The 25,685-nt window shown below is 50.9% G+C and overlaps 1 protein-coding gene across 1 annotated transcript in view; it reads right to left on the minus strand.

Annotated features, from left to right (window-relative positions):
* Positions 1 to 23,043, minus strand: part of SH3PXD2B (SH3 and PX domains 2B) — a 107,019-nt gene extending 83,976 nt beyond the window's left edge. Inside the window, exon 1 of the mRNA XM_065874654.1 lies at positions 22,969 to 23,043. Coding sequence (XP_065730726.1) covers positions 22,969 to 23,043 — 75 coding nt within the window. The remainder of the gene's footprint in view (positions 1 to 22,968) is intronic.
* Positions 23,044 to 25,685: the final 2,642 nt, after the last annotated feature.

Raw genomic sequence — 25,685 nt, forward strand, 5'->3', positions numbered from 1 at the left:
AGGGCCTGGGAACATAGGTCCAGCTCTCCTGAGCCTGGGGCACAGGTCTCCCAGCTGCTGGGTGAGTCAGGGCCCTGACACCTCCCCGTTGGTGTCTGGGGGGGAAGACTCTGCCACCTCCCACCCCAACCCTTGGGCCTCAGCCTGAGCGCAGGGGAGCAAATGTTGGGCCACCACACATGTGAGCCTGCTTGGTGCTGGGGCTTTAGCAGCCCTGGCCTTCCCTCCTCTACCTGAGAGTGAGGACCATCCCAGGGAGTCCCAGGTCAGCCTGACTTGCCAGGAGCTGCCATAAAGAGGGTGAGAAATCCCACCTGTTCATAGGTGGAATTAGGTGTCTTGTAGCCTGGGCCACAGTGACCCCTGTCCTCTGAGGACCACCCTGTCCCAGGGCCTCCAGAGGCCACTTTTCTTCAACTTAGACAGCTTTTGGAAGACAGAAAAGAAAAAAGCCCCCTGGCAGATGCCAAGAGTTCATCTGTGGACCCCCACCTCCATGAGAAGTACCACTTGTTCCATCTCACAGCCACAGCTGACTGGTCCAGGCACGGTCAGTTTCTCAGGAACCTGAAATCAGACCTGAATATATCAGCTCCATCCGAGAGGATGCCCCTGCAGCCTGAGCCACCTCCACTTTGTGACAGACATTTGGTCTGCAGAGAGGGACGAACGAAGGAGAGGCGGAGAAAGGAGAGGCAGGGAGAGCCCTGCTTGGCTCCCGTCCGCACTCTAGCTCCTGCTCTTAGGGCCCACCTGCCCACCCAGGGCCGCTATGATGCAGGGGACTAGCCTTCTAATTAATTTCCCTCTTAGCATGAAGAAGGTCTGTGTGCCACTAAAAGAATTCTGTGATACAGGGGAAAGTTCAGGCATTATCTTAGGTAAAAGAACAGTCTAAAACAACAATCTAATCTCAAAAAAATTATGCATACAGTATATAAGTGTATGTGTGTGCTTGTGTATATTTCATTTGTGTATTACGGTGAATGCCGACTTAGTGAACACAGAACCAGGGGAAATGAGGGCTGGGGTCCTGTGAGCCTCCGATCACAACATTTTCATCCAACGATCAATACACAGCCTTGCCGTACGTTTCTGTTTAATGACACCTTATTTAATGTATATTGTTGATTCATTAAGCTTGAACTCATGGCCAGTGACACTGTAACTCATGCCCGAACGAAGCTTAGCTAACACCTCCGAAAGACACATCACACTTAGGAACACTGGACAGCCCTTTAGCACTAGGTTTGAGGCCATGTTAAACAGCGAAATGACCAAAAAAAGCACGAGATGTATACAATGTGGCAATAAAGAGACCATGAAAAAGACACTTGTTCAGAGTATAAGAGCTGGAACAAGAAGGCAGAGGTTGCCTCGTTCAACCCCAGCTGGGAACATGCACCTCAGGCCACACAGTTTTTGCTGCCACGCACATGCCCACATCTGCAAGCGACCGGGAAAACACTACAAGTACTGATGCTGGATTAGAAATAAATTTTAGCAGGTAGGCAAATTCCCAAATATGGAACCAGCAAATAATGTGGATGGACTATATTGTATATAAAGTGTGTGTGTATGTCTATAAACCACTGATATATACGTATATATATATATAAAAACATGTATATATATGGTTTGCTCTGGGTTGGTAGGAATATGTTAAGACTTTAAAAATTCTCTTCTTGAAGCTTTCTTGTATTCTCCAGATTTTCTACTGTGTATTTTCTTTTATAATCAGAACGAAAATGTCACTTTCCTAGGAGAACAGGAAGAAATGTGTCTGACACACTCTCTCGTCTGGAACACCAAGGTTGAACCCCATCTTCCCTCACTATCTCGGCTCAGTCCTAGGGCCGTTCCTCTGGAACATCCTTCCAGATCACGGAGCACCTCCTGGGTGCAGGTACAGCCGATGACAGAGGTGGGAGTGTGGGATGGGAGGAGGCTGGGAGTCGGCAGAGGGTGTCTTAGCCCTGACCTCACTCTAAGTTCGGGAAAGTCTTTTGCCCCTTTGAGCCTTTGTGTTCTCTGAAAAATGGGGATAAGGACACTCATCCTTCCTACCTCACCGGCAAAGATCGAATGAGATATTTTTTTACAGCTCCAGAAATGAAATCTGTGTTGGTTAGAATCTCTGCTTGTGGCTGGGATTTGAGGGAGAATGCTCCATAAATGCTTCCTAACTCCTCCACAGTCGCCTCCTTTGGCAGGTCCAACCCAGCCCAATGGAGTGTGGGCTCCCAGTGCCTGGAGGGATCCCACTAGACACACAGAAATTTATGTTCCATTTCTAAGGTCAGGTCATCCATGAATAAAGATTTAAAACAGAACAAAGCTTAGAGGCCCTTGAACAACAGCTGGAGCCAGGACTGGGCATGGCTACGTAACAGAAACAGGCGAGCTCCAGGCAGCTCTGCTTAACTGACAGGCCTTATCCCTGCAGACCCACTGGCCCACACCTCTGCCCATGGCCGCAACTCTTGGAAAGGTCCCAGAACTCCATCGATATGCCATCCCCAGGGCTGGATGATATGAAACAGCTGTTGCCCCACCTCGGGAGCACCGTGATCTCATATGCTTTCATCACGTGAACTAGAGAACACGAGAAGGTGTTTTTGCCCAGTGAATAAGATCCCTGAGGCACGGGGGAATGTCCTCCAATCTCACTTTGCTTTGCAAATCTCTATGGTGGGGTTTCTAGGGCTGGCAAAGAATCTGGTTGTAATTCCCCGCTGATATTAATTAGAAGGGGTGTGGCTTCTGCACTAGTCACATGACAAAGTGATTACATTTTGATCTGGGTTGCAGTGGCCAGAGGTTTAAATCTGGGGGAGGGTCTGGTCCAAGCGCTTTTCAAAGTGACGGTCCTTAGATCACTGTCTCAACGTATGCAGGAGCTCGGGCAGGAGCTCGGGCACACCAGCCGGTTTTAGGTGATTCAGGGCTCGGCACTAAACTGCAGGGAATCCCATAGTGAGAAAGTTAGCCTCTGCCATTCCCTTCCGGCCTTGACTGGCTCAGAAAGTTGGCAATAGCGGCTTTTCAACACCCCTTCCAACACTTGCTGGTCTCATTTCCTGAAGAAGGGACAGAAGACCTCACGGCAGGCAACACTTGCCAGGAAGAACTTTAACACACTGATTTTCTTCTTCCTTTCTATTTAGTTTCCTTCTATTTCTAGCGACGGCTGCTGGTTTTCCATTTATGGTGGACAGCTAAAGTTTCCCTTTAAAAATAATTGAAGTAAAAAACTGAGTCACTTTGAAGAATACTGAATTAAGAATATGTAGTACAGGGGGTTTGTGGCTATGCCAAATGTGATGGTGCCGGTAGGATGATCAACAATGGGGGCGGTGCTGTTTTAGTGAACTCCTTGCCATTCTCACTCTGTCTGGGGCTCTGTTGTTTACAGGCCAACAAGCCCACATTTCTCAAGTTGGAAGCCCTCTCCTGGCTCTACAGTGCTGGTGGGGAACCTGGAATGACCTGGGAGACCAAAGAAAACATCTAAAGAGAGGTCACCAGTGGGACAGAGAGTTGGGGCTGTTTTCCTGCAAGGGCTGTGAGAAAGGAACATCAGCAAGACAGAGATCCGTGCTCCATTAGCAATGTCTGCCCTGGGCACCTGGGACTGGGAGGATGTGTACGGCACACATCCCTGATTCCAGAGCAACCCCTCCATTTAACAAAGGGACCGAGGGGGGCTTCCCTGGTGGCACAGTGGTTGAGAATCTGCCTGCTAATGCAGGGGACACGGGTTCGAGCCCTGGTCTGGGAGGATCCCACATGCCGCGGAGCAACTAGGCCCGTGAGCCACAACTACTGAGCCTGCGCGTCCGGAGCCTGTGCTCCGCAACAAGAGAGGCCGCGATAGTGAGAGGCCCGCGCACCGCGATGAAGAGTGGCCCCTGCTTGCTGCAACTAGAGAAAGCCCTCGCACAGAAACGAAGACCCAACACAGCAAAAGTGAATTAATTAATTAATAAACTCCTACCCCCAACATCTTCTTAAAATAAAAAAGCATCTCCCCTGTGAAGCCCTTCCTGACTCCTGATGCTTACTACACCTTGTCTCGTCCTGTTTAAAACAAACAAACAAACAAACAAAGGGACTGAGCGGTGTAGCGACTTACTAAGGGTTCCACTCTTAGCTATGGACTCTTTCCACTTCCACGGCAGTATCCAAATTTCCTTGCAAGCTCCTCATGCCCCTCTGGGTCTCCTGCACAACGACTCCCCCAGGGGACTTTAAATCTGGAGAGTTCTTAGGTGATTAGGCCAGCGGTCAAATTGTCCTGCAAGAAGCCCCAGGCTCCTGGTGAGGTGGGTCGGGCTCTGGGTTCTCCATCCTGGATTCCACGAGGCACTCCCACTTTTAGCTCTTCTATATATGGAAGAGGGTGTAACCTGGCAGCCTGCAGGCCCAATCGCCAGACCTTGTGGGTCCGCGCTGCCACAAGGCAACCATCAGTGGAGACTTTAGACAGGGCCTGGGCTCCTCCATTGCCCACAGTCCTCCTTTGCCTGCTTCAAGCCGACAGCAGGGGGTTCCAAGACTTTAAAATATACAAAAACCCTGCTCTAGACCGTCCCTCATTTTATAGTTGGGGTTACGAGGTCAGAGAGGGGAAGGGACTTGCCAAGGCCACACAGCGCGCAAGGAGGAGAGCTGGAACCAGACCTAGGGCTCCTCTTGGGAGGTGCTGAGCACGTCGGAGTTCCACTCCAGAATGCTGTTTCTCAGACCTGAGAAACAGCAGAGCCCTTTTTAGCCAGAGGGAGGAAACACTCTGTCTCTCACGCAGCATACTGAGGGGCTATGGCTTCTGCTCACAGATCACGCAATTTCTGCAGCAAGTCCTTAGCCCAGGATAACTAAAGCTGTCCTGCACTGCAGCCAGAGCAACCTTCATTAAATACAAAAACACGTGCAGCCCTGAAATCAAGCAGCAGCGTTAGTTTCGAGATCTAGATGAACCCACTCCTTGCAGAGAGGGCTCCTGGGAATATGTCCGAGGGAGTCCAAGAGTCTATAAACCCTGGTTTAAGAAACCAGCTTTAAAAGGTAAGTGTGATCTCCCCGGCAACCCCAATAAAGCTCCCACACTGGCTAGGTTTCTGGGAGCAGCTTGGTAATGACTGGCTGGGCTCCAGATCCACCTCGTTGGCTATCTGCTGCCCAGGCTTAAGGTGGAGGACACAGTCTGGGGCGGGGGTGGGTGGGGGTAGGAGGGAGGGAGGGAGAGAAAGAGAGAAGGGTGGAGGAGAGTGGGAGAGAGCAAGGAGAGGGGGGAGAGTGAGGAGAGGGCAGAGGCAGTTGGATGGGCTCCACCGGCTTAACTAATGGGAAACACGATTCTGCTGTCCCCGTGGAGACCACACGTTCCCTTTGGTTCCGATCTGTCAGCTCTCTCCAGCTGTCTGCCCAGCATCTGGCCTATGTAGGTCAGCACTCCCAACCTCTTTTTGGAATTGCAACACCCACAGTGTATTTGATTTCCTAACACCCAGAGCAGCATCGCCACCGGAAGTGCTGAGGAACGCATATTTATCTTTTTAAAGAAGGTACATTAAGTTTAATCCTGAGAAATGCCGCCTGAGTGTCATGTCAGAGTGAGGCAGGACCAAGATGAGTGGCGGGAGCGGGGGGGGGGGCGAGATAAAATCAGCAACCACGCTGAGGAACCTGCTGCTATGCGCTGGCCCTGTGCAAGGTGCTTTACCAACATCCTGTCAATCATCATGAAACACCTGGCAGGAAGGGGGGGGTCCGCCCTCAGGTTGGGGAGGTGGAAACCCAGGATGCCACCACGCCTGAGGTCACGCAGTTGGGAAGTAAGCGACTTCAGTTCCAAGCCCAGCTCCTTCAGCCTCTGAAGTCCCTTCTCCTCCTTCCAGACCCCCAAGGCCAGGCCTCGGCTCTCCTGGTCCCAGGCCAGAGCTTTCCTGTCCCAAGTCAGCATCAGGAATCACCAAGCTCAGGCGCCACAGCAAGTGACACTCTGGGGGTGGCTGGCTGCCAATTTTTCTCTTTTCAATTAAGTGATTGCTTGGAATAGGGCCCGAAGACAAGTGCTTGTGGTGTGAGTGGCAGAGAAGATGCTTTTTGTCCCCAGCCCACTCAGGTGGGTGGTGAAGCTGAGGTCTCAGACTGTACCTGGGGGCAGAGGGGTGCCAGGTCAGGAGGTGGGAGACAGCGTCGGTCTCTCTAAAGCACAAATTGAATCGTGTCTCTCCTCTGCTTCAAACACCTCAGTTCGTTCCTTCATTCATTCAGCAAATACAGACAAGGGCACCTACTGTGGACCAGGCTCCCTTCCGAGGGCTGGGGATATGGCCGTGAACGAGGAAGACAGAAGTCCCTGTCCACCTGGAGCTTTCAGCCTAGTGCAGGAAGACAACAAAGGCATGTCGGGGCACCTGGCCAGGTGCTCCCTTGCCTCTGGTCCTTGCACCTGCCACTGCCTCTGGAGGGAGGATCTTCTCTCCCTTCACCTTTGTAGCAACTCTTCACTTCCTAGGTGTCAGCTTAGAGGCTGCCTCCTCTTGGAAGCCTTACTGGAGACCCCCAGTCTGGGTCTGGCCTCCTTTCTCTGGGTTCCCACAGCCACTAGGGCTGCCGTCGCTCAGCATACATTCCTCTGGGTGTGCTGTTCTGTTCACGTGACTGTCACCCCACTCCCCTGGGAGCCCTCAAGGGGCAGGGGCCAGGTCTGTCTCATTCACCACGATCTTTCCAGTGCCTGGTGACACTGGGCTCTCAGGAACTGCCTGGTGGGAGACCAACAGGCGGACAGACAGACAAAAAGCCAAGACAGGGCCACACGGTCATAAATCAAGGTGACCTCACTCAAGGCTCTCTGAGTCTGGGGTAACAATGCTCTTGGAATGGCTGAGTGAACAGCTCAACTGCCAAGGGTGCTGGAAACAGAACCAGCTTTGTTACAGAGAAGAATGCAGGCACAGGGCCCAGCCCTGGGAGAGAAGTCCGCGTTTCACCCCAAGACCTCTATGGACAGGCGATGGAGAAAAAGAGAACAGCGCAGGAGCAATTCCAACGGCAGGTGGAGGCAGCATCCCATACCATTTGAGAGTCAGGGCAGCCCGAGGGAATTCTTAGGAGGTGATGGAATTACGCTGCATCCTGTTTCGGGTGGTGGTTACGAGAACCTACGCATGTGTAAAGGCTCATGGAATGCTATACCAAAAAAGGGAATTTTCCTGCACACGTGTAAGTCAAAAATTAAAAATAAAAATCACTCCTTAGTGTCATTAAAAAAAAAAAAAAGATAGGCACTGGCTTTAGGGTACCCAGGTATGATTCTCGGCTCTATAGCTTAACGCTGCTGTGGGACTTTACAAGTCATTTCATGGCTCCGAGCCTCTATTTTCTCATCTGTAACATGGAGAGAATCGTCGTACCTACTTTATAGGGCTGGCTAAGGATTCAACAGGCTAATGCAGGACAGGAGCTTGGCACATGGCCTGACTTACAGGAAGCTTTGAGTGCAATCACTGATAACCCCATTACAGAGGTGAGGCACTGGTGGCTCAGGCCGGCCAACTCAAATCTTTTGAGGTGAACTAAGTGAAAGGGAAAAGTCACAAAATGTCACTCTGTGAAATCCAATCAACAGCCTCTCCCTGGAGCCCATCCTTCCATGACTGCCAGAGTGTCATCCAGATGGCAAGCAGCATGACCCACTTGCAGGGCCGGCTGGGTGCAGCACCTCCATTCTTCTAGATGGAGACACGGAGCTGGTGGAAACACTTGCTGGACTGGGTGTGCAGTGCCAGCCCGGGCCTCTGGCTGCCAACTCACAGCCTTGCACACATCTGGCCCGAAGCGGCACGGGGAGCTTTCCAATGGCAAGCAGAGGTGCTGGCAGCTGGAGCCAGGCTCGGCCGAAACCAACCTGAAGGCTAGCTTTCTAGGAAAGCCTCCAAGGCAGGCACTGAGGCCTCGTGGAGATCTCTGAGGCTGCCAGGCCTCAGAGGAGCCCGGGGCAATGCAGGAAATGGAGCCGAGAGAGGGCCTCTCCTGTGTTAGCAGGGTTGCCTAGGGGGAGAACTGGGCAGCCGACGGGAGCACCCACTATGTGCGGGGCACACAGGCAGTAGGAGTAAAGCTGTCTGAGTAATGAAAAAGAATCAAAATGAGCCACGTTTATTGGGCTGATTGGGCACTACTCTAAGTCCTTCATTTATGTTACGTCACGGGATGTGGTGACACTGGCTCAGACGAGGTCACACAGCCAGCAGGTGACAGAGCTAAGATCTAAACCAGGGCCATGGGGGACTTCCCTGGTGGTCCAGTGGTTAAGACTCTGTGCTTCCACTGCAGGGGGGGACGGTTTGATCCCTGGTCGGGGAACTAAGAAACTGCATGCCACGTGGTGTGGCCAAAAAATAAAATAAAATAAACCAGGGCTGTGGGACATGTTGAAAAAAGCCTGACATGTGTGGTCAGACGGGTCTTGGTTCACACCTAAAGGGCCCAGCACAGTGCCTGGACACAGTAGGTACTCAACAGAAAAGACAGTAGTAGAGTCTTCTCATAGGCCACAGGCCCCCTGAGAAGCGCTTTACAGCTGCTGTTGGAGCATAGAGGGGATGAGGGCTAATTCTGTTGGTGGCACCTGGAGAGGCTTTCCAGATGAAAAAACAACTGCTCTGGATCTTGAGGGATGCATAGGAGTTCTCCAGCTGAGGACCAACACTAATGAGCACTTGTGAAATCCCCAGCACTCTGCTCTCAGGAACCCTATGGAGTGAAGCTTACTATCCATCCCATTTCACACCACAGTAAACTGATGTTCAAAGGGGTCAGAGGGCTGGTCCAAAGCCACACAGCTGTTTATAGAGGATGCCAGAATTTGAACCCAGGTTTGTTTGACTCCAGAATGCCCCTTCCAGTCCCCCAACCAAAGCCAGAGACACAGCAGAAGAAAACTGCAGAAGCTGTCTAAACCAGAACAAGAAATGTGGGGTCCCACAGGCAGAGTCTCGGGGAGTTTCAGGCTACAGCTGCCAGCTCCTGGGCGAGGAGGCCCAAGAGAATGCTGTGAACTCTCTAGCCACACCATGTGGAATAGGCAGCCCAGTCTCAAGACAGCAGCGATGCAAATAGCACAGACTTTCAGTTGGATTGACCTGGGTTCCAATCCTGGCTACACCACTTCCTTGAGCAAGCTACTTAGGAGCCTCAGTTTCCCCATTTGGTAAATGGGGATGCTAATACAGTCAGCCCTTGGCACCCAAGGATTCAGCCAAGCTCAGATTAAAAAAAAAACAAAATTCCAGAAAGTTCTAAAAAGCAAAACTTGAATTTGCTGTGACCCAGCAACTACTTACATAGCATTTACATTGTACTTAACAGCTATCTACGTAGCATTTACATTGTATTAGGCATTATAAGTAACCTAGAGATGATTTAAAGTATTGGAGAGGACGCGCAAAGGTTATATGCAAATGCTACGCCATTATATACTAGGGACTTGAGCATCTGTGGATTTTGGTATCCATAAGAGGCCTTGGAACGAATCCCCCGTGGATACCAGGGGATGACTGGAATAGTATTACCTGTCTCTCAGGGCTGTCGTAAAGTGTAAATGGGATAATGTCTGTAAGATACCTGGTACAGTGGTGGCCCTTTACCCCCTTCCACGCAAAAGCAAGTTCCTCAGGCCCAAATCAAACCCAGAGCATTAGGCTGAACTAAGTGAAACTGCCACTTGTTAAGTCAAAAATTGACAATTTCATATGGTTCAACCTAGTAGCATCCCAAGGGGTTCTAATATTATATCTGTGCCCACTGGACTAGACTGAGAATTAGTTACTTTTCTCTTGAGTGTGTACTATGTGTCGGGAACTGGGATGACTCCTCCATTTACAGATGAAGATACTGAGGTTCTGAGAGCTTAAGTGACGTACCCTAAATAGCACTGGTAGAGTGACGGAGGCAGGATTTACACCCAGGTCTGGCTGCCTCCAAAGCCTGTGCCGTAACTGCTATGATACAATGCTCAGTCTGGTGTCAGCGGGGGGTCATCACAAGGAATCCAATTCTGAGTCAGCTGAAGGATATCATCAATGGCCATCATCATAGAATCATGGGACCCAGGGACCGAGAGAGCCCAAGAAGTTATGGTTTCATTCAAGGAACACACTTGGCACCTGTCCTTAGACTATGAGGGATTCAGGGTCTGGTGGGAGAGGAGGAGACGAGTCAACAGAGTCATATCCAATGGATGAGCACCACGATGGGCTTGGTCCACTAGGAACCTCAGCATCAAAGCTGAGTGCCCTGGTTGGGTGACAGGCAGAAAGGGGTCAATTAGGATTTCTAGGATACTCCCTGAACAACTGCCCCCTCCATATAAATGCAGCTTCATCTCCCTGTCCCACTGGGCTTGGGGACATGAAGAAAGAGGAGAAAAGAACTAGATGAGAATGAAGAGGGACTGAGCTCTCAAACCCTGGGGACAGCCGTCTATTGGGGGTATCAGAAGGGGAGTAGGGATTCCTCCACCAGATAAAGTAGGGGGGCTTCAGAAGTGGGTTCCAAACTTTGTACAGCCAAGTAGCCCCTTCTCCCACATGAAATCGTACGTGGCCCTGACGGTCAGGTTCTGTGGGTTCCTTGGCCACCCCCGCACCCATGCCCTGCTGGGCTCCTCATCTGGCAGAGACTATTCCTCCCGGCCTTGATGTGAACCCCTATGTGGACTTTTCTGCCAGCTTCCTGCACTTCATACACAAGTCTATGAGACAGGAAAAAAGGGAACAAGGGAAGCAGGGTCCCCTCTTTCTCCCTCTCTCCAGGAAGCTTTCCTGACTCTGCTGTCCTACACTGTCCTCTCCTCTCTAGAGAAACCTGGGATAATACATAAACATATAATACAATGTAAAACAATGTAACGGCTCACAACCACCAATGGTCTTGATGTGTTTCCTATAAAGCTACACTGTATTACTGTCTCCACCCAGCAGTGGCGGAAAGTAAGACCCAGCATGTGAAGTAACCTGTTCCACAGAGTTGGTAATAAAGTCTGATGGCAGAGGCTGAGGTCTTAACAAGCATCCACATTTCTACCACCAGAGACGAAGCTTTGGTTATACTTCTTCCCAGACCCTTTTTCTATATGTTGAAGTAGTTTATGAAATTAAGATCACATTGCATATACATGATCTTTTTCACCTGTGTTATATGGTGAGCATTTCCCCATTTCATTAAAAATTCTTCCAGCAAAAATTTTAAAGGATCCTTAGTAGTCCATTTATTTAATCATGCCTCCAATGATAAACATTTTCAGCATTATTTTAATTACCACACTGCTAAATATACAAATCTTTGGGGAAGACTGCTTTTAAATCTTAGGGGGGTGCATCCTGGACTAGTCCATTTAGAGTATGTTTCTCAAGGTGTGGTCATTTCAGATGACCTGTGTCACGTCATTCGAGGTTGCTTATTAAAAAAGTGCATCACTAGTCAGGGAATGGTGAAGATGATGATGGTAAAGATAACATAACACTAACAGGTAACTATTCATTCAGCACTCTTATGTGTCAGGCACTGCTTTAAACCCTTTACATAAAATAACCCACAGTAGGTACTATTCTTACCCTCAATTTACAGATGAAGAAACTGAGGCACAGAGAAGTTAAGTCACTTACTAAGGTCACACACTCTGCTGGGCGCCGGCAGAGGCAGGTGAAATCCATGCTTAACTTCCAAGTCCAAACTCTTAAACTTCTACCCAGAAGTTTTTCACCTTTTTTTGTGTGCCATGGAGCCCTTTGGCAATCTGATGAAATCTATGGTCCGCTTCTCAAAATGATTTAAAAATGACTAAATTAAAGCACATAGCATTCCAAATGAAATACTGAATTGTAATAAAAATGTTTCAAAAAATAAAATTATGAACATATGTACACTTTTATTAATGCAATAAATAACAAAAGCCAGCAGTGGGTCGAGTAACATCACAGTTCTGAAGCAGTGATGAGGATAAATGCAACAACTGTAAAGTGACGTGAAAATATCTGTGAATTTCTACTGGTGACAAAGTCACAGGTAGTACTAATATCACTGAGGGTCGCTGCCTTCATTCATAATGGAAGGCAATGCTAAATTGCTATTGGAGGTTAGTGAGAATAAAGATGTACTCTTCCCCCTTCCAAGTTCAAGGACCCTCCAAATTCCACCCATATTAAAAACTCTGCCAGTTGGCTTTCCCTGTTCCAGAGCACCCACCTCCTCTTGACCCCAGCTCAGAGCGCCACCTCTCTGGTCCAGCAGGGAATGGGGAATGGGCAGTCCAGGCCTCAGACCCCTGCCCTGTCCCCAGAGCCCTACTGCAGGCCCCACCACAGCCCTTATGCCGTGGTGACGTGTTCCAAACAGATGGTGACCTCTATAAGGACAAAGGCTGCCTGGTCATCTCAGCCTCTCTTCGGCTTGGGGCCAGGCCTGGCCCAGGGCAGACAACAAACCCACATCTGTGCAACTGACTGGCAGCCAATGGTGGCCCAAAGCCACAGGCTGTGATTCACACCTTGGCTGGGGAGGAGGAAATGCTGACGCCACTGAGTGGGTTTCTGGCTTGCTTCGCCAGTGCAGTAGGCAGGGGGTCCATGCAATTCTGCTTAATTAAGCAGAGTTATTGTTATGTGTTTTAAGGCAACGTTTCCCTTCAAATCTAGGGGGTGAGTTGACTATACCCTTCTTTATATTCAACGATAGGCAGCAGAGCTGAGTGTCATCCTGGGCAAAGTACTTTATCTTTCTAAGTCTCGGTTTCCACATTTGTGAAATGGGCTAATAACAGTACCTGTGTAGCAGACATCTGTTGTTTCCACCTGTCCAGGCTCCATGCCCCCTTCTTCCAGCAACAGTGCTCTGAATCTCCTACAGCCATTGGCAATTTCAGTGGGACTGTGGATCACAGTATCCTGCCCTTGCCTGACCAAAGGATGGTCAGGTGATTTGGCTGGGCCAATCAGATTCTCTCCTCCTAGAACTGGACTCTTGAGTGGCCAAAGGGACTGAGGGATGGAGCAGGTGCCTGCTTCTGGTGATGCTCTGATGCCCACAAGCAGTTTCAACTCCCTGTCCTTTCTGTGACTGGGGGCTGAGCCAAGTTCTGCCAGAGCCACCTTTCCAATACATTTCCTATGGCTTAAGTTCGTTAGGTTCGTTTCTGTCACTTGCAGCCCAAGAATCCTAATACTCCTTACCTCACAGAACTGCTGCTCAGATCCAGCGACATAAAGCATGAAAAGCCTGGGGCGTACAGTACGCACTCAAATAAACGATAGCTATTCGATAATAATAACAACAATAAACGATTGTTAAGTCTTGAGAACAAAACGAATTTGGAATTATTTAATCCCTCCCAAATTTCAGAATTCCTACTGGCTATCATAGACCTCTTTAATATTTCCCTTCCCTCCCTCCCTCTCTAACTCTATCTTCACTGTCTGCACAGTCCTCCTGTGGACAGGTGCTCTCTCTCTCCCGGGTCTGTCTGTGTCTGCCCCCTCCATTCTCCTGTGAAAGGTGCTCCCCCAGCCCATCAAGCCGGGGAAGTGCCCCTGAGTCCCAGCTCCTCCCAACCACTTCCATCTTGGATACCTCTGATCCTGAGCCCTGGCCACCCAGCCACGTGTGTGTGCGTGTGTGTGTGGGGGGGGGAAGGCGTGGCCTTCTTGAGGATACAGTCTACGCTTTCTTATGTATGTATTTATGCCACACCACGTGGCTTGTGGGATTTTAGGTCCCCCACCAGGCTTGGCCCAGTCAGAAGCCCCCAGATCCTTGGGGCCCCCAGCCACCTGTCAAGCTCCATCTCTATTACTCAAATCTCTCCTGCTCTTTTCAAACACGCCACACGCCAGGGTTTCAGCTTCCTTTCCCTCCTGTTCTGTCTGACTAAAATTCCTTTACCCTTCTCTACTTGACAGCACCCCTCCCATGCTTTGTGATCAGCCCTGGGTCACCTGCACTGCGTTGCCTTCTCCAAGTCCAATTTCCCCAAAACCCTAAGGCACAGGCCCCTGCTCATTCCCAAGTTCCAGGCTAGCCCTGAAAGGCCATCTACCTGTCTCTCAGGACACTGACCTCCTTGGGGTCTGAATCCCCACTTTGCATATCTGTGTATCCTCCCTGTGCTCAAAAGTGCATGGCCCCTAAAGGGACTTACCTTTGTTCAGTGGATTCTCAAGAAACATTATCAGTATTACAAAGTACGAAGGTTTCTTGGTTGTTGTTTTATTGAAAGTGGTAGTCTCGGCAGCATTGCCAGATAAAGCGCAGGATGTCCCAGGAAATTTGAATTTCAAATAAACAATGAATCATTTTTTAGTATAAGTAGGTCCCAAATATTACATGTTTATCTGAAATTCGGACATCACTGGGCATCCTGTGTTTTCATTTGGTAAATCTAGCAGCCCTAAGTTTTGGGATGGCCGGGGAGACGCCTGCAAAAGCAGGCGGGAGAGCTCTGCGCATGGGCGCGCGCACACACACACACACGCAGGCACGACAGATGCACCTCTGGTCCCTTCTCCCTTCACCGTTTAAAGAAGGGCCCGGGCTTGGGCTCATTGCCCGCCCGCAGGCCTGCACCTGGGCCAGCACGTATGAGGAGAGAATGCCCTGTAGTTTGGATAATGGGGCAGAAGAAGGATGGCTTGCGGCAAGGCTCGGGCTTGTGGGCTCCTGGCAGAGTCCCTGAGGAGTGAGCCACACCAGCCCCTGCCCACTGGCCCCCAGGCAGGAGACACCAGGTCTCCCAAGTCTATCACGTCAGCTCGCCCCCATGTCCCGGCAGGGGGCGGGGATGCCAGCTCTGGCACCCAGGATCTGGATGACCCCACTGGCAAGGGCTCTGTGAAAGGGACCACAGGGCCCCAGTTTCTGGGCAGTACCCAGGGCCAGGAAGCTGCAAGGACGGCTGCCCCAGCGGCATCCTCTCAGGCATTCCGCACAAAAGGTCATTTAATTTCCCCACCAAAGCTGCTCACTTCCCAGAGGAGAAGGCTCAGGGCCAACAGCGAGTGGATGACAGTAGGCCCCAAATATTACATGTTTCTCTGAAATTCAAACTTCAGACCAGAGCCCAGCTGCTGGGCGCAGAAGCCATGCTCACAACCCTCCGGCCACGCGGCCTACTGAGGAAGCCTCATCTTCTCTCCTTGGGCCAAGGGTGTTCACGCCTCATCACTTGCGCCCACCAGGCCGACAGGATGCTCATCTAGTGGCTCCCTTTCCTGCAGCTGCAGTGACCTGCAGCTGGCCTTGGCCTCCCAGGGGAAGGAGAAAACTGAGTCACACCAACCAAGACCGTTCACCCTATCAGAGCTCTTTCTCCAAGGAAGAAAGCACGCATGATTTGCAACAGGATATGAGTGTCCTAGATGAGAAGTAGTACCATGCATGGAGTGGTCCCCTAGGCCTTTTTTGGCAATGTGGTAACTCTGCCGCTTGCTGACGCCCGTGCACCTCCGGGTGGGTGACAAGCGGTTGGATGATCTGCCCAGGGGAGTGGGACACAACTCTAACCTGAATGACCTCAGGGTGCAGACTGCTGAACTCCGGCCTGCAAGTCTCTCCAACCTATTCAGATATAAGCACTACAGGAGGGAGGGCCAGGCCACTGAGCAAGGAGCATTTCAACCAGAAAAGCATCTGCTCAGGCCTTCCTCCCCTTGTGGTATTTTAAACTCATCTCTTGCCACTTCTTGGGCTGGAGGACTGGAAAGTCACACCCAGAGCCCCGGTTCCGTGGCAGGAGTTGGGGGAGAGTCTCGGAGGCCAGCATCTATCTGGGGAGGACAGGCTCTCGGAGGAGCTGGAGAATTCTGCTGCTTCAGGACAGGATGAGGTGGCGGGGATGTGGGAACCTGGCTGGAGCCGCCACGGTGTGGCACTGCTTCTCTTTTAAAATGAGCATTCACTGTTTTTTTAGTTTTACTAAAAACAGGAATACGTGTTCCCCACAGAACATTTGGAAAATAGAGAAATGCAATGCACAGATGAGCAAAAAAAAAAAAAAAAAAAAAAAAGTGACATATATTTTATCAGCTATGTTTCTGTGCTTTCACAGATGCCTTCACTTGTGACCAGGTGCGAGTCAGCCTGAGCACGTTGTTTTGCCAACAGCTTTTACTATTTCATATTCCCATGACAGAAGATGGAATTTTTGCCAGCTCGATGGTATTCTAGCTTGTGGATATAGTACGTTTCATTTATCTTGTTCTCTACAGATGGGTGTTTAAGTGGCCCCCAACTTCTACTATCATAAATGATACTATGCTTGTACACTCCTAATATAGCTCATAGTTACTGAGCCCTTACTCTATGCCAGGCCCATTTAATCCTCACATCAGCCCTATGAGATTGGAACTATCATTATTCCCATTTTACAGGTGAGGTACAGAAAGGGTAAGTAATTTGTCTGAGGTCACACTGTTGGTAGGTGGCAGGGCAGGGATCTGAACGCATGCTGTTTGGTGTACTTTCCTTGCTTACCAGAAGGAAGGAATGGCACAGATTCCAAGTCTGAACTAAAGGGACATTTAAGTAACTCTTAAGATATGACAGCCCCACCCGCTTTGATCTTGAGACAACTGCAAGAGCCTAGAGTGTAAGAGTCCAGGCTGAGGATGACCCGGCAGGTGAGGTGAGAGGCCTGGCTTCTTGCAACCATGGACCAGAGGGAACAGGATGGCACAGCACAGGTGACAAAGTCCATCAATTTTCAGTCAGAAGAAAGCAAGAGCCATTAAAAAAAAACCTACCCGAGGGGGCTTAACGCCTACTGAGGGTACTACCTCTGTGTGACGCAGACAGGGTGCAGGACAAGAACCACCTGTAGAGGAGGTAGGCGGGCTCTGCGTTGCTCACGGGCCTGTCCCAGGGCAGCAGGGTGTCCCGCCTGGGGGCCCGGCACCCCAGAAATGCCTCATGAATGAAAAAGCATGGAAAGCAAATAGCAGGCCCCTAGGGCAGGAGGCAGGAGACAGTCAGAGATGTGGAGCATGGCTATCACTATCGTTAATGCTAGTTTTCATGACTACCACTGATTGAGTGCCCTTTATACAGAAGGCATCAGCAGTGTGTGAGAAGTGCCCTATACCTGTAGGTAAGCGCTATTACTGGCCCCATTTTACAGACCCTTGGGGAGCTTGTCTGCAAGGTCACCCAGCCCAGGAGCTCAGGAAGAGAACTCAAATCCAGGTCCTTTCTTCATGCAGTAATGGTGCGTCCATAAGGAATGTGCTAGGAGCTGGCATTTATCCCTCGGCAGGAGGGATGGAGAATAGGTTGAAGGCATACATTATCTAAACGAGCACACAATCATCTTAGAAGGGTGACACTGTCCTCATTTTCCAGATACAGGAACTAAGGCTGGGGGTTAGGTCAGTCACCCCAGACCATGCAGAACTTAAATGTTTGTCTCTGATACCCAAGTTCTTTCCACTCAAGTTTGTTGGCCTGCCATGCCATGTGTCTGTAAAACAGGCTGCCAGGATGGCTGGGATGCTGGGGGCAGCAGGGGATGGGGCAGGCTGGGAAACAGAATGCAGCTAATTTGGGCAGCACGTTCAGTTTGTTCCAGACCACTGAGCCTGCCAGCCAGAGGTCTCCCACAGACTGAAACAAGAATGTTGATAATAATGCCTAATAAGGGCGTGACCCATCCTGCAAAAGTCAGCTGCTCAGAGGAGAGACCCGTTGCTCTTAGAGTCTGGCAGGTGGAGAGGGAGGCTTCAAGGCCAGCAGCACAGAGCCTGCCAACCCATCACTCCAGGGGCACCATCAACCCAGAGCTTCCCTGGGGCGAGAACGACGAAGGGTTGGTGGCGGCTTGTGCTTCGTCAGTCCAGGCTGAACGAATGAACGGTGAGATGAGGGAAGGGCCAGGATGGAGAAACTGGGGCCTGGAGGCTTAAATGATCCACCCAAGGTCACCTGGCTCAGGGGTGGGATCACAGGGCTGCCGCATACACGTGCGCCAATCCCCACACTGCCACTCTTTGCTGTGTGACCTCAGGCATGTGCCTGTACTTCTCTGAGCCTCCGGTCTCAAGGGGAAAACGAGAACACTAGCGTAACCATCTGAAGTACCAGGATCTTGAGTGTATAAATAAATCCTATAACTGAACAGAAAACCAATAACTCAATATACCAAAAAAAGGGGCAAAAGATAAAATGGGCAATTAATTCACAGAAGAGGAAACTCAAAAGGCTGACCAAGGTGTGAAAAGATACGTAACTTTACTAGCAAGCAGAAATGCAAACAAGCACTGCCATGAGATACTATTCCGTACCCACTAAAAAGTCTGACAATTCGGAGTGTTAGCGAGGAGCCAGAGCAAAGAGACCCACAGGCACTGCTCCCAGGGACGTTAAATGCACAGGTGAAAAGGCACAAACCCCAAGAGCCAGCAATCCCACCTCAGCTGTACGTGCAAGGAAGCAGCTACAAGAAAGTATCCTAAACATCTCCTACAGGAGCTCGCACAAACAGGGGTATATTCATAAATGGAATATGAAACAGCAGTTAAAATGAACTGAAGCTACATGTACCAACACAGATCTCAAAAGTGGAATGTTTTGTAGTTTTAAAACTTTCCATACAAGATCTTGGGGACTGCTGAAAAGGTACAAACATTAAAAGGTACACGAGGCCTAGCTGGGAAGGGGCCTGATTGCCACAGGGCACAAGGGATCTTTTTGGGGGTGGTGGAAATGTTATAAAACTGAATTGTGATGATGGCTGCACAGCTCCACACATTTATCTAAAGAAATCAGCCAATTGTACACTTACAACGGGTGAATTTATGGTATGTAAATCATACCTCAGTAAAGCTACTGGATAAAAAAATCATATCTATTGGTCTATTTTTAAAATGTGCATGGGAATGACAAGCACCAAATGTAGGATACTGTTTTTATTTTGGGGGGGTGATGGAGTGGGTGCACTGGGGGTTTTGCATGTGCAATATTTCATTGCTTAAAAAATAAAAATAAAAATGATTTGAAGTGAACAGGGCAAAAGGTAAAGATCTGACGGCTGGATGGTAGACTGACAGATATTTAACTTATGCTATGTATCTGTATATTTGAAATCATGTATTAGTGTATCGGAAAAGTACCTATTTTAAAGGGCTGTTGTAATGACTAAATACACATAGAGAGCTTAATCCAGTGCCTAGCCCACAACAATGGATTAAATTTCAGCTGTTGAGGTTACTGCTTCTATAACTACTTCTAGCACCTTGCTCTTCTTAACATCTAAAGATCTTAAGACAGAGCAAGCCAGTATTTCCTGGCCCCTGCTAAGGGAGACTTTTTTCTAACCCCAAGGCTTCTGTACCTCCCTCTCCAGTGCTGGAAATGGGGCGATCCAAAAAAACCCTGCAAAACCTACAGGGAGCACTTCCTCTTCCCCTCAAGCTGGAAGATAACCTAGCTGGGGAGGGTGTCCCAGGGTGTCACACTTGAAAGCCCCCTTTCCATTCATTTAGAAAGCCCTAGGCTCCGCGGCAGGAAGATGCAGGCAGAGAAAGGCCAACAGACAGAGTGCAGTGGCTCCAGGGGAGCTTTCTCCAGATGATAATACTGTCAACAATGATCCCTACCCACCCATGGGGATCTCGGAGGTCCTGGGAGCTTCTGCCCCTGCATTCTCCAGATGTGGCCTATGGCTCTGCCCTTGGGCCCACTGATGATGTCTCTGCCCACAGGTGAAGGAGGCTGGGGCCAGGCGTGATGAAGATGCCGCCCTGATCATGGAGAAGACGCCACTTAAGGTGGAACAAGTGGCCCAGCCTTGATGGGCAGCCCTGAGCTCCTGGTGAAGCTCTCCAACGAGATCTACAGCACCTGTGACCTGTTCGCTCCCAGGCAACTGAGTGGTGAGACAGGTGGAGGCTGAAGTAGCTGTAAATAGGGAGCATGGTGGTGGGAAGCCTCAGTAACTAACTTGTATGTTCTCATGCAGTGGTTGGGGCGGGGCGGTTAGAAGTCAGGGTGTGTGTGATTTCGCCCTCCTGGGGGACATGTGTGGAGACATTTTTGATTGTCACAATTAGGGAGGAGGATGCTACTGGCACCTAGGGGGTAGAAACCAGAGATGCTGCTGAACATTCTACCATGCACAGGACAGCCCCTCACACCGAAGAACGATCTGGCCCAAAATATCAACACTGTTGAGGCTGAGAAATTCTGCCCTAGAGGGACGCAGCACTATTTACAATTTGCAGATTATAGAAGCAGTTTAGAGAGGTAAATTGACCAGCTCAAGGTCACACAGCAGGAAGTGGCTGAGCCCAGGGCTGTCCAGCTCCTCTGCTCATGCCATCTCTCCAGAGTGGCTGGGCCAACTTCAGAGAGGAGGATATACCAAATGGGAAAAAAGTCCAGACCCATGCCAATAGCTACCTCCATGCCCATTCTTTCTAGAGTGGCAGGGGCAGGTATGGTTTGGGAACAGGAGCAGGGGTCACTGGCAGCTGCTGATGGGTTTCCTGCCATCACAGCACTTAACTTTCTCTGTTCCTGTGGATGACTCAGGCTTCAGTTCAACCCATTGCCCCTATTCATCCGATGAACCCAAAAGGCTGGCTAGAAGGGAGGGGGCTCCCTTGAATCACAGGAGTGCCTAAACCCACATGCAGAAAAATAAATTCTTGGTGAAATCCCTCCTCATGTGACTTTGGCATGTTCCCAGTCAGAGTAACATGGATACCACAGGGCAGGGAGGCAGGCATCTAACGGTTATGGAATGTCAACCCTGTCAGTCACAAGATCCCTTCTCCTAGGAAGTGGGCACCATTACCCCCATTTTACAGATGAGGAAACTGAGGGTCAGAGAGGCTATACAGCAAGCTGGATGCCAAGATCTAAACCCAAATCCATGTTAATATTTAGAGACTTGTCTGAAGGAGCCCCTAAAAAGTGGTGGAAGCCTTACAGAGATGCCCCTCAAAGCTGCCGCACCTCCAAAAAACTGGCAGGGAGGGATCTAAACAGAATGAAAAGCCTCAGAGTGAACACAAATGATGGCAAAATTCCCAGTTTTTAAGAGGACTTTGCGTAGGGAAACTACGGGGTATGAAATCTGCAAAGTGGTGTGACCTGGTAGAATAACACTTTTTCGGGTCGAACATACTTGGATTTACATTCCTGTTCTGGCTCTGACTGTGACCTCAGGCATAGGACCTCATCTTTCTGAGCCTTAGTTTCCTCATCTGTCAAATGGGCTTAAGCACCTGTGCCTGATAGTCGTGTGATGAGAGAGGACAGGAGAGAGTGGATGATGATGCCCATTTCTTGGAGGCTGTATGTATTCTGGTGTTCACAGCTCACAGATCTGGTGGGAGGCAGCATGGGGAATTTCAGACTTCCTCCTGTCTGCCATGTTGGTAAAAACTGTCTTCATAGCAAAGAGGCAACTCAGTTATACACTCAACAGGCTCAAACAAGGAACCAAGATTTGGCAGCATTTGAAACAGTTAAAAAGAAAGGGGGTGCGGGGGAGACAATTTAGCCCAGCTCTGGAATCAAGGGAAACTTCACTCTATTTAAAGATGCCACAGGTCCAGGAAATAGCTTCCCACCGCCTGGCTAAGGCTTGAATAACTGGCTGCCCAGCCAATAACAATACAGGCTCACACAGCACACCCTTTCTCGCAGGGAGTGCAGAGTGGATTCCCCGCTATCTCCTTTCAGAATTGTATAGACTATTCGTGTAAGGCATGTAGATCTGCTTTATAAGAACGAGCCTCTTAAGAAAAGAGATCCAAAGACGACTTGCAGGGAGGTCAAGGAGCTGAATTTAGCCAGCCAACGCCCCTTGCTCTTTATTGTTCTATACTTCTTTGTTAGGATTTTTTTTCCCTCCCTCTTGCTCTTTTTTCCTTCCTGGTTAACTTCTCTGCAGCTAGGCGCTGCCACTGCTCCCTTCTCACCACCAGAGACACCATAGCCCCCTTCCCTCCTGCAGAGAGGCCTCCCCAAGGCCTCACCTGGGCCCAACACCCCACAGCCCCATTATCCCTCTACCCAGAACCTCTGAGGTAGTCCAAGGGCCCCTTGAACCCACAGATTCAGCTCCTAGGCTGGTGTGGAACCCACTTCCCATCTGGCGGGTCACCATCTACCCCAGGTACACCTTCCAGAGGCAGGGAAAACCGAATGCAGCTCCTCCTTGTTCCAGAACCTGAAGCCTCCCTGCGCCTCAGCCCATCTGAGGGTCCTGTCTGCAAAATGAGGCTACTGGCCCATTTTTTCAAGTCTCCGCCAGCTCTAAACAAGATTCCCATTTTGCCAGGGAGATAACCAGGAGAAAACTTTCATACATTTTTAAACAGAAGTTATTGGAGAGAAAGGGCAGGGATCTTTTTCTTTTTTAAAAAAACTTTTTAATGGTGCAGGCACTCAAAGGATCCATTCTCAGAGATCTCTATCGCTCCGGCTGGCTCCTCCAAAAGGACGGAGCCAACTTGGCGATCCCTGCTGGGGCTACCTGTGGCTGGGCACTGCGGGTCTGAGCGCCTCCAGACAAGGAGGGACAGGACGGGCGGCCTGAGAACAGGCGCCTCTCTCTGTCTCTCTGTCCCCTACACCGGCCAGACTTTTCCACGGATGGGCAGGACGGGAGTTGGGGGGACAAGGAGCAGACGGAGATGGGGAGAGGGGCGGCAAAGAGACGAGGGGGGTACGAGGCGGGAGGACACGGTGGAGGAGCGGAACAGGGCAAAAGAGAGGAGGGGGAGGGGGAGAGAGGGAGGAGCCGGGAGAGACCCGGGCCGCGCAGCAGCAGTGCCGAGAGGGGAGAGGAGGGGAGGTGGGGGAGAAAGAGCAGGAGGCAGAAGTTTTCAGAGCCGTGGGGGCTCTAGGTCGCCCCCGATGGGGCACGGGCTCAAGGGGGCGTGGGGGTCGCGCGGCACTCACATAATGCTTGTTGGGCACCCGCCGCTTCTGCACGTCCAGCACCTTCACCTCCACGATGCTGCGCCGCGGCGGCATGGCCTCTCCTCCGCGGGGCCGAGTGCGGGTGCGGGGAACGCGGGGTGTTGGGGCGCGCCACAGCGGGCCGGGAACAGCCGGCCGAGCGGGATCCGGGGGCCGAGCGGGATCCAGAGCCCGGTCCGAGCACGAGCCGCCGCCGCCGCCCTTCGCTCCGCGCGCCCTCCGGCCCCGCCGCCGCCCGCCCCCGGCCCGCCCCCGACCCGCCCCCTCGGCCCGCCCTCCGCGTCGTTGGCCCGCCCCCCCTTAAAGGGCCCGGCCCCCCCCCCCCCCCCCCCCACGCCCGCCCCCGGAGCGCGGACCCGGCTGGCCCACGTCCGGCCTCGGCAGGGCCTTTGTCCCGGCGGCGAGCCCCCGCGGCTGGGGGAGGGACGGGCGCGCATCCGCCGTGCGATCACTGATTGACCGGTGGATTCATTCCCGCGCTCACTCCTTCTGATACCCGCAGTCTGGCGCCGGATGTGAGGGCCAGACTCCAGGGTTCAAACTCTGGCTCTAATGCTAATCGACTCTGTGACCTTGGGCAAGTGGCTTAACCTCTCTGGGCTCTCTGAGTTTCTTCATCTGTAAAATGGCCCTAGTGCTACAGCCTACCAACCGGGGCTGTCCTCAAGATTAAGTGCGTGTGACGTCGGTGGCACTATAAATGTTGGCAGTCGTAGTAAACAGCCCCAAGCCATGGGGATTCAGGGAGGAGCAAGAAAAGCCGCCCCCTCTCCACCCCCCAACAAATGCAAGTATGATAATAATGACAACAGTAGCAGCAAAACAGGGTAAGAGGGTGGTGACTGCGTGATGGGCAGTGGATGCTTGTTAACAAGGCCACTGATTCCCAAATGTGGAGCCCTCACTCTATGCCAGCTGCAGTGCCTCCTGCTTTTCCTTGAAAATTTCTCTTTGAATTCTCAGGACAACTGCGGCGGTGGGGGGTTGGGGGAAGGTGGTTCACCCGTATTACAGAGGAGGTGACTGAGAGCAGCCTCTGGAGTCACAGAGCTGGTGGAGGGACCCCATCACTGGCTGGCTTGAGGCATATTTCACAAGTTAAAGTTAAGGGTGGCCGGAGCTGCTCCACATTTCTTTATCCAGTGCCTCCTATAGCCCTGGCTGGGCACTGAGTCATTTTCAGGCGGTATTGGCTGAGCAAACATCTGAATGAGTGTACACATAATGCATGGTTAGGAGGTTTAGGCCCCTGGCCAGTGTTCTCACACTAGTAAGCAGTAAGCAGGGCTCTTTCCAACAAACCACACAGCTCCCCTCCAGGCCTGAAAGAGTCCAGTGCCCCTTACCACCCTGGGTCCAAGGTCAGTCTTTGAAAGAGGGTGGGAGTCATCCAGAGAGGACGCTTTTCAGCAGCCCTGGCCAGGCCACTGGAGAGTTTGGTGCTGACTCACTTTGGATCTGCCCCACCACTTGCCCCTCTGACTTTCTTGCCAGGTTTTACCTTGCTCTGGTTCTGGAGGCTGTCCGGTATGGATTTCACTGATGGGTTTCCTGTCCTCTGGCTTCCTGCTGGGCTTGGTTAGTGGGGGGTCCTTGGCAGGAGACTGAGGGCAGGAGAAGAGAGAGGTCTGGGTATTCACTTCCCAAGCTTCCTTCCTGCTGGGTTATCCCTGCCAAAGGTACCTTCCCCATACCGGCTCTCTCAGGGCTCCCTCTAAGGGTGGTAACTGTCCTGCCAATACTGCACCCTCCTTCTTTGGTTCCCCAAGCCCTGCCCACACCTTTATAAATGGACTCTTTAATAAACTTTCCTTTGTGACCCAGTTTGTGGGTGGCATTTCTTTCATGCTGGGACCCTCATTGATATAACTCCTGTAAGGCACCTTCTTCTGAATCGTAATTGCAAGTCAAAGAGTGTGGAAAGGTCCAGTATGTTGAAGGCCTGGCTTTTCTGTGCCTATTGCCTCAATTCTCTGCATGAGCCAAGCCCTCCTAATAAGGCAGAACCACAGAGGGCAGATGCTAGAGGAAGTCTGTGAATCAGCCGGCTTCCTTAGTTTTCCCAGAAAGGCAAAGAGACCTGTCCCCAGTCGCACCCTGAGCAGCAGAGCCAGTCCCCAGCCCTCCCGAGTGTGTTCACCTCTTGCGCTGTGGCAGACCTGGCCAGGGGAGACAAACCTTCCCCCCACCTGCCCGTAGCAGAGATACAATACCTGCATCTTTCCACACCCTTCCTTTTTCTTTTCTTTTTTTCTATTGTAGTGAAATATACATGACATGAAATTTACCACTTTAACCATTTGTAAGTGTACAGTTCCAGGCATTAAGTGCATTCACACGGTTGTGCAACCATTACCACCATCCATCTCCAGGACTCTTTTGATCTTCCCAGACTAAAATTCTGTACCCCTTAAACACTAACTCTCCATTCGCCCTCCCTAAGCCCCTGGCAACCACCGCTTACCAAGTGTGAGGCCCTGGACAAGTCGACCTGCCTGTACTTCCATCTCCGCATCTGTAAGATGGGATAAGAATAGCCACGGACCACATAGGCTTGTTCTGAGCTCTAAATGAGATAACACAGGTAAAGCACGTGTATTTTTGTTACTTTGCTACCAGCCAATCTGTTACCCCTAAATATCTCCTTTTAACCTGCATCCAAATCCCAAAGCTAATTTTAATTCTGACTCTGCCTT

The sequence above is a fragment of the Phocoena phocoena genome, chromosome 3, assembly GCF_963924675.1.
Source record: "Phocoena phocoena chromosome 3, mPhoPho1.1, whole genome shotgun sequence".
NCBI lineage: Eukaryota > Metazoa > Chordata > Mammalia > Artiodactyla > Phocoenidae > Phocoena > Phocoena phocoena.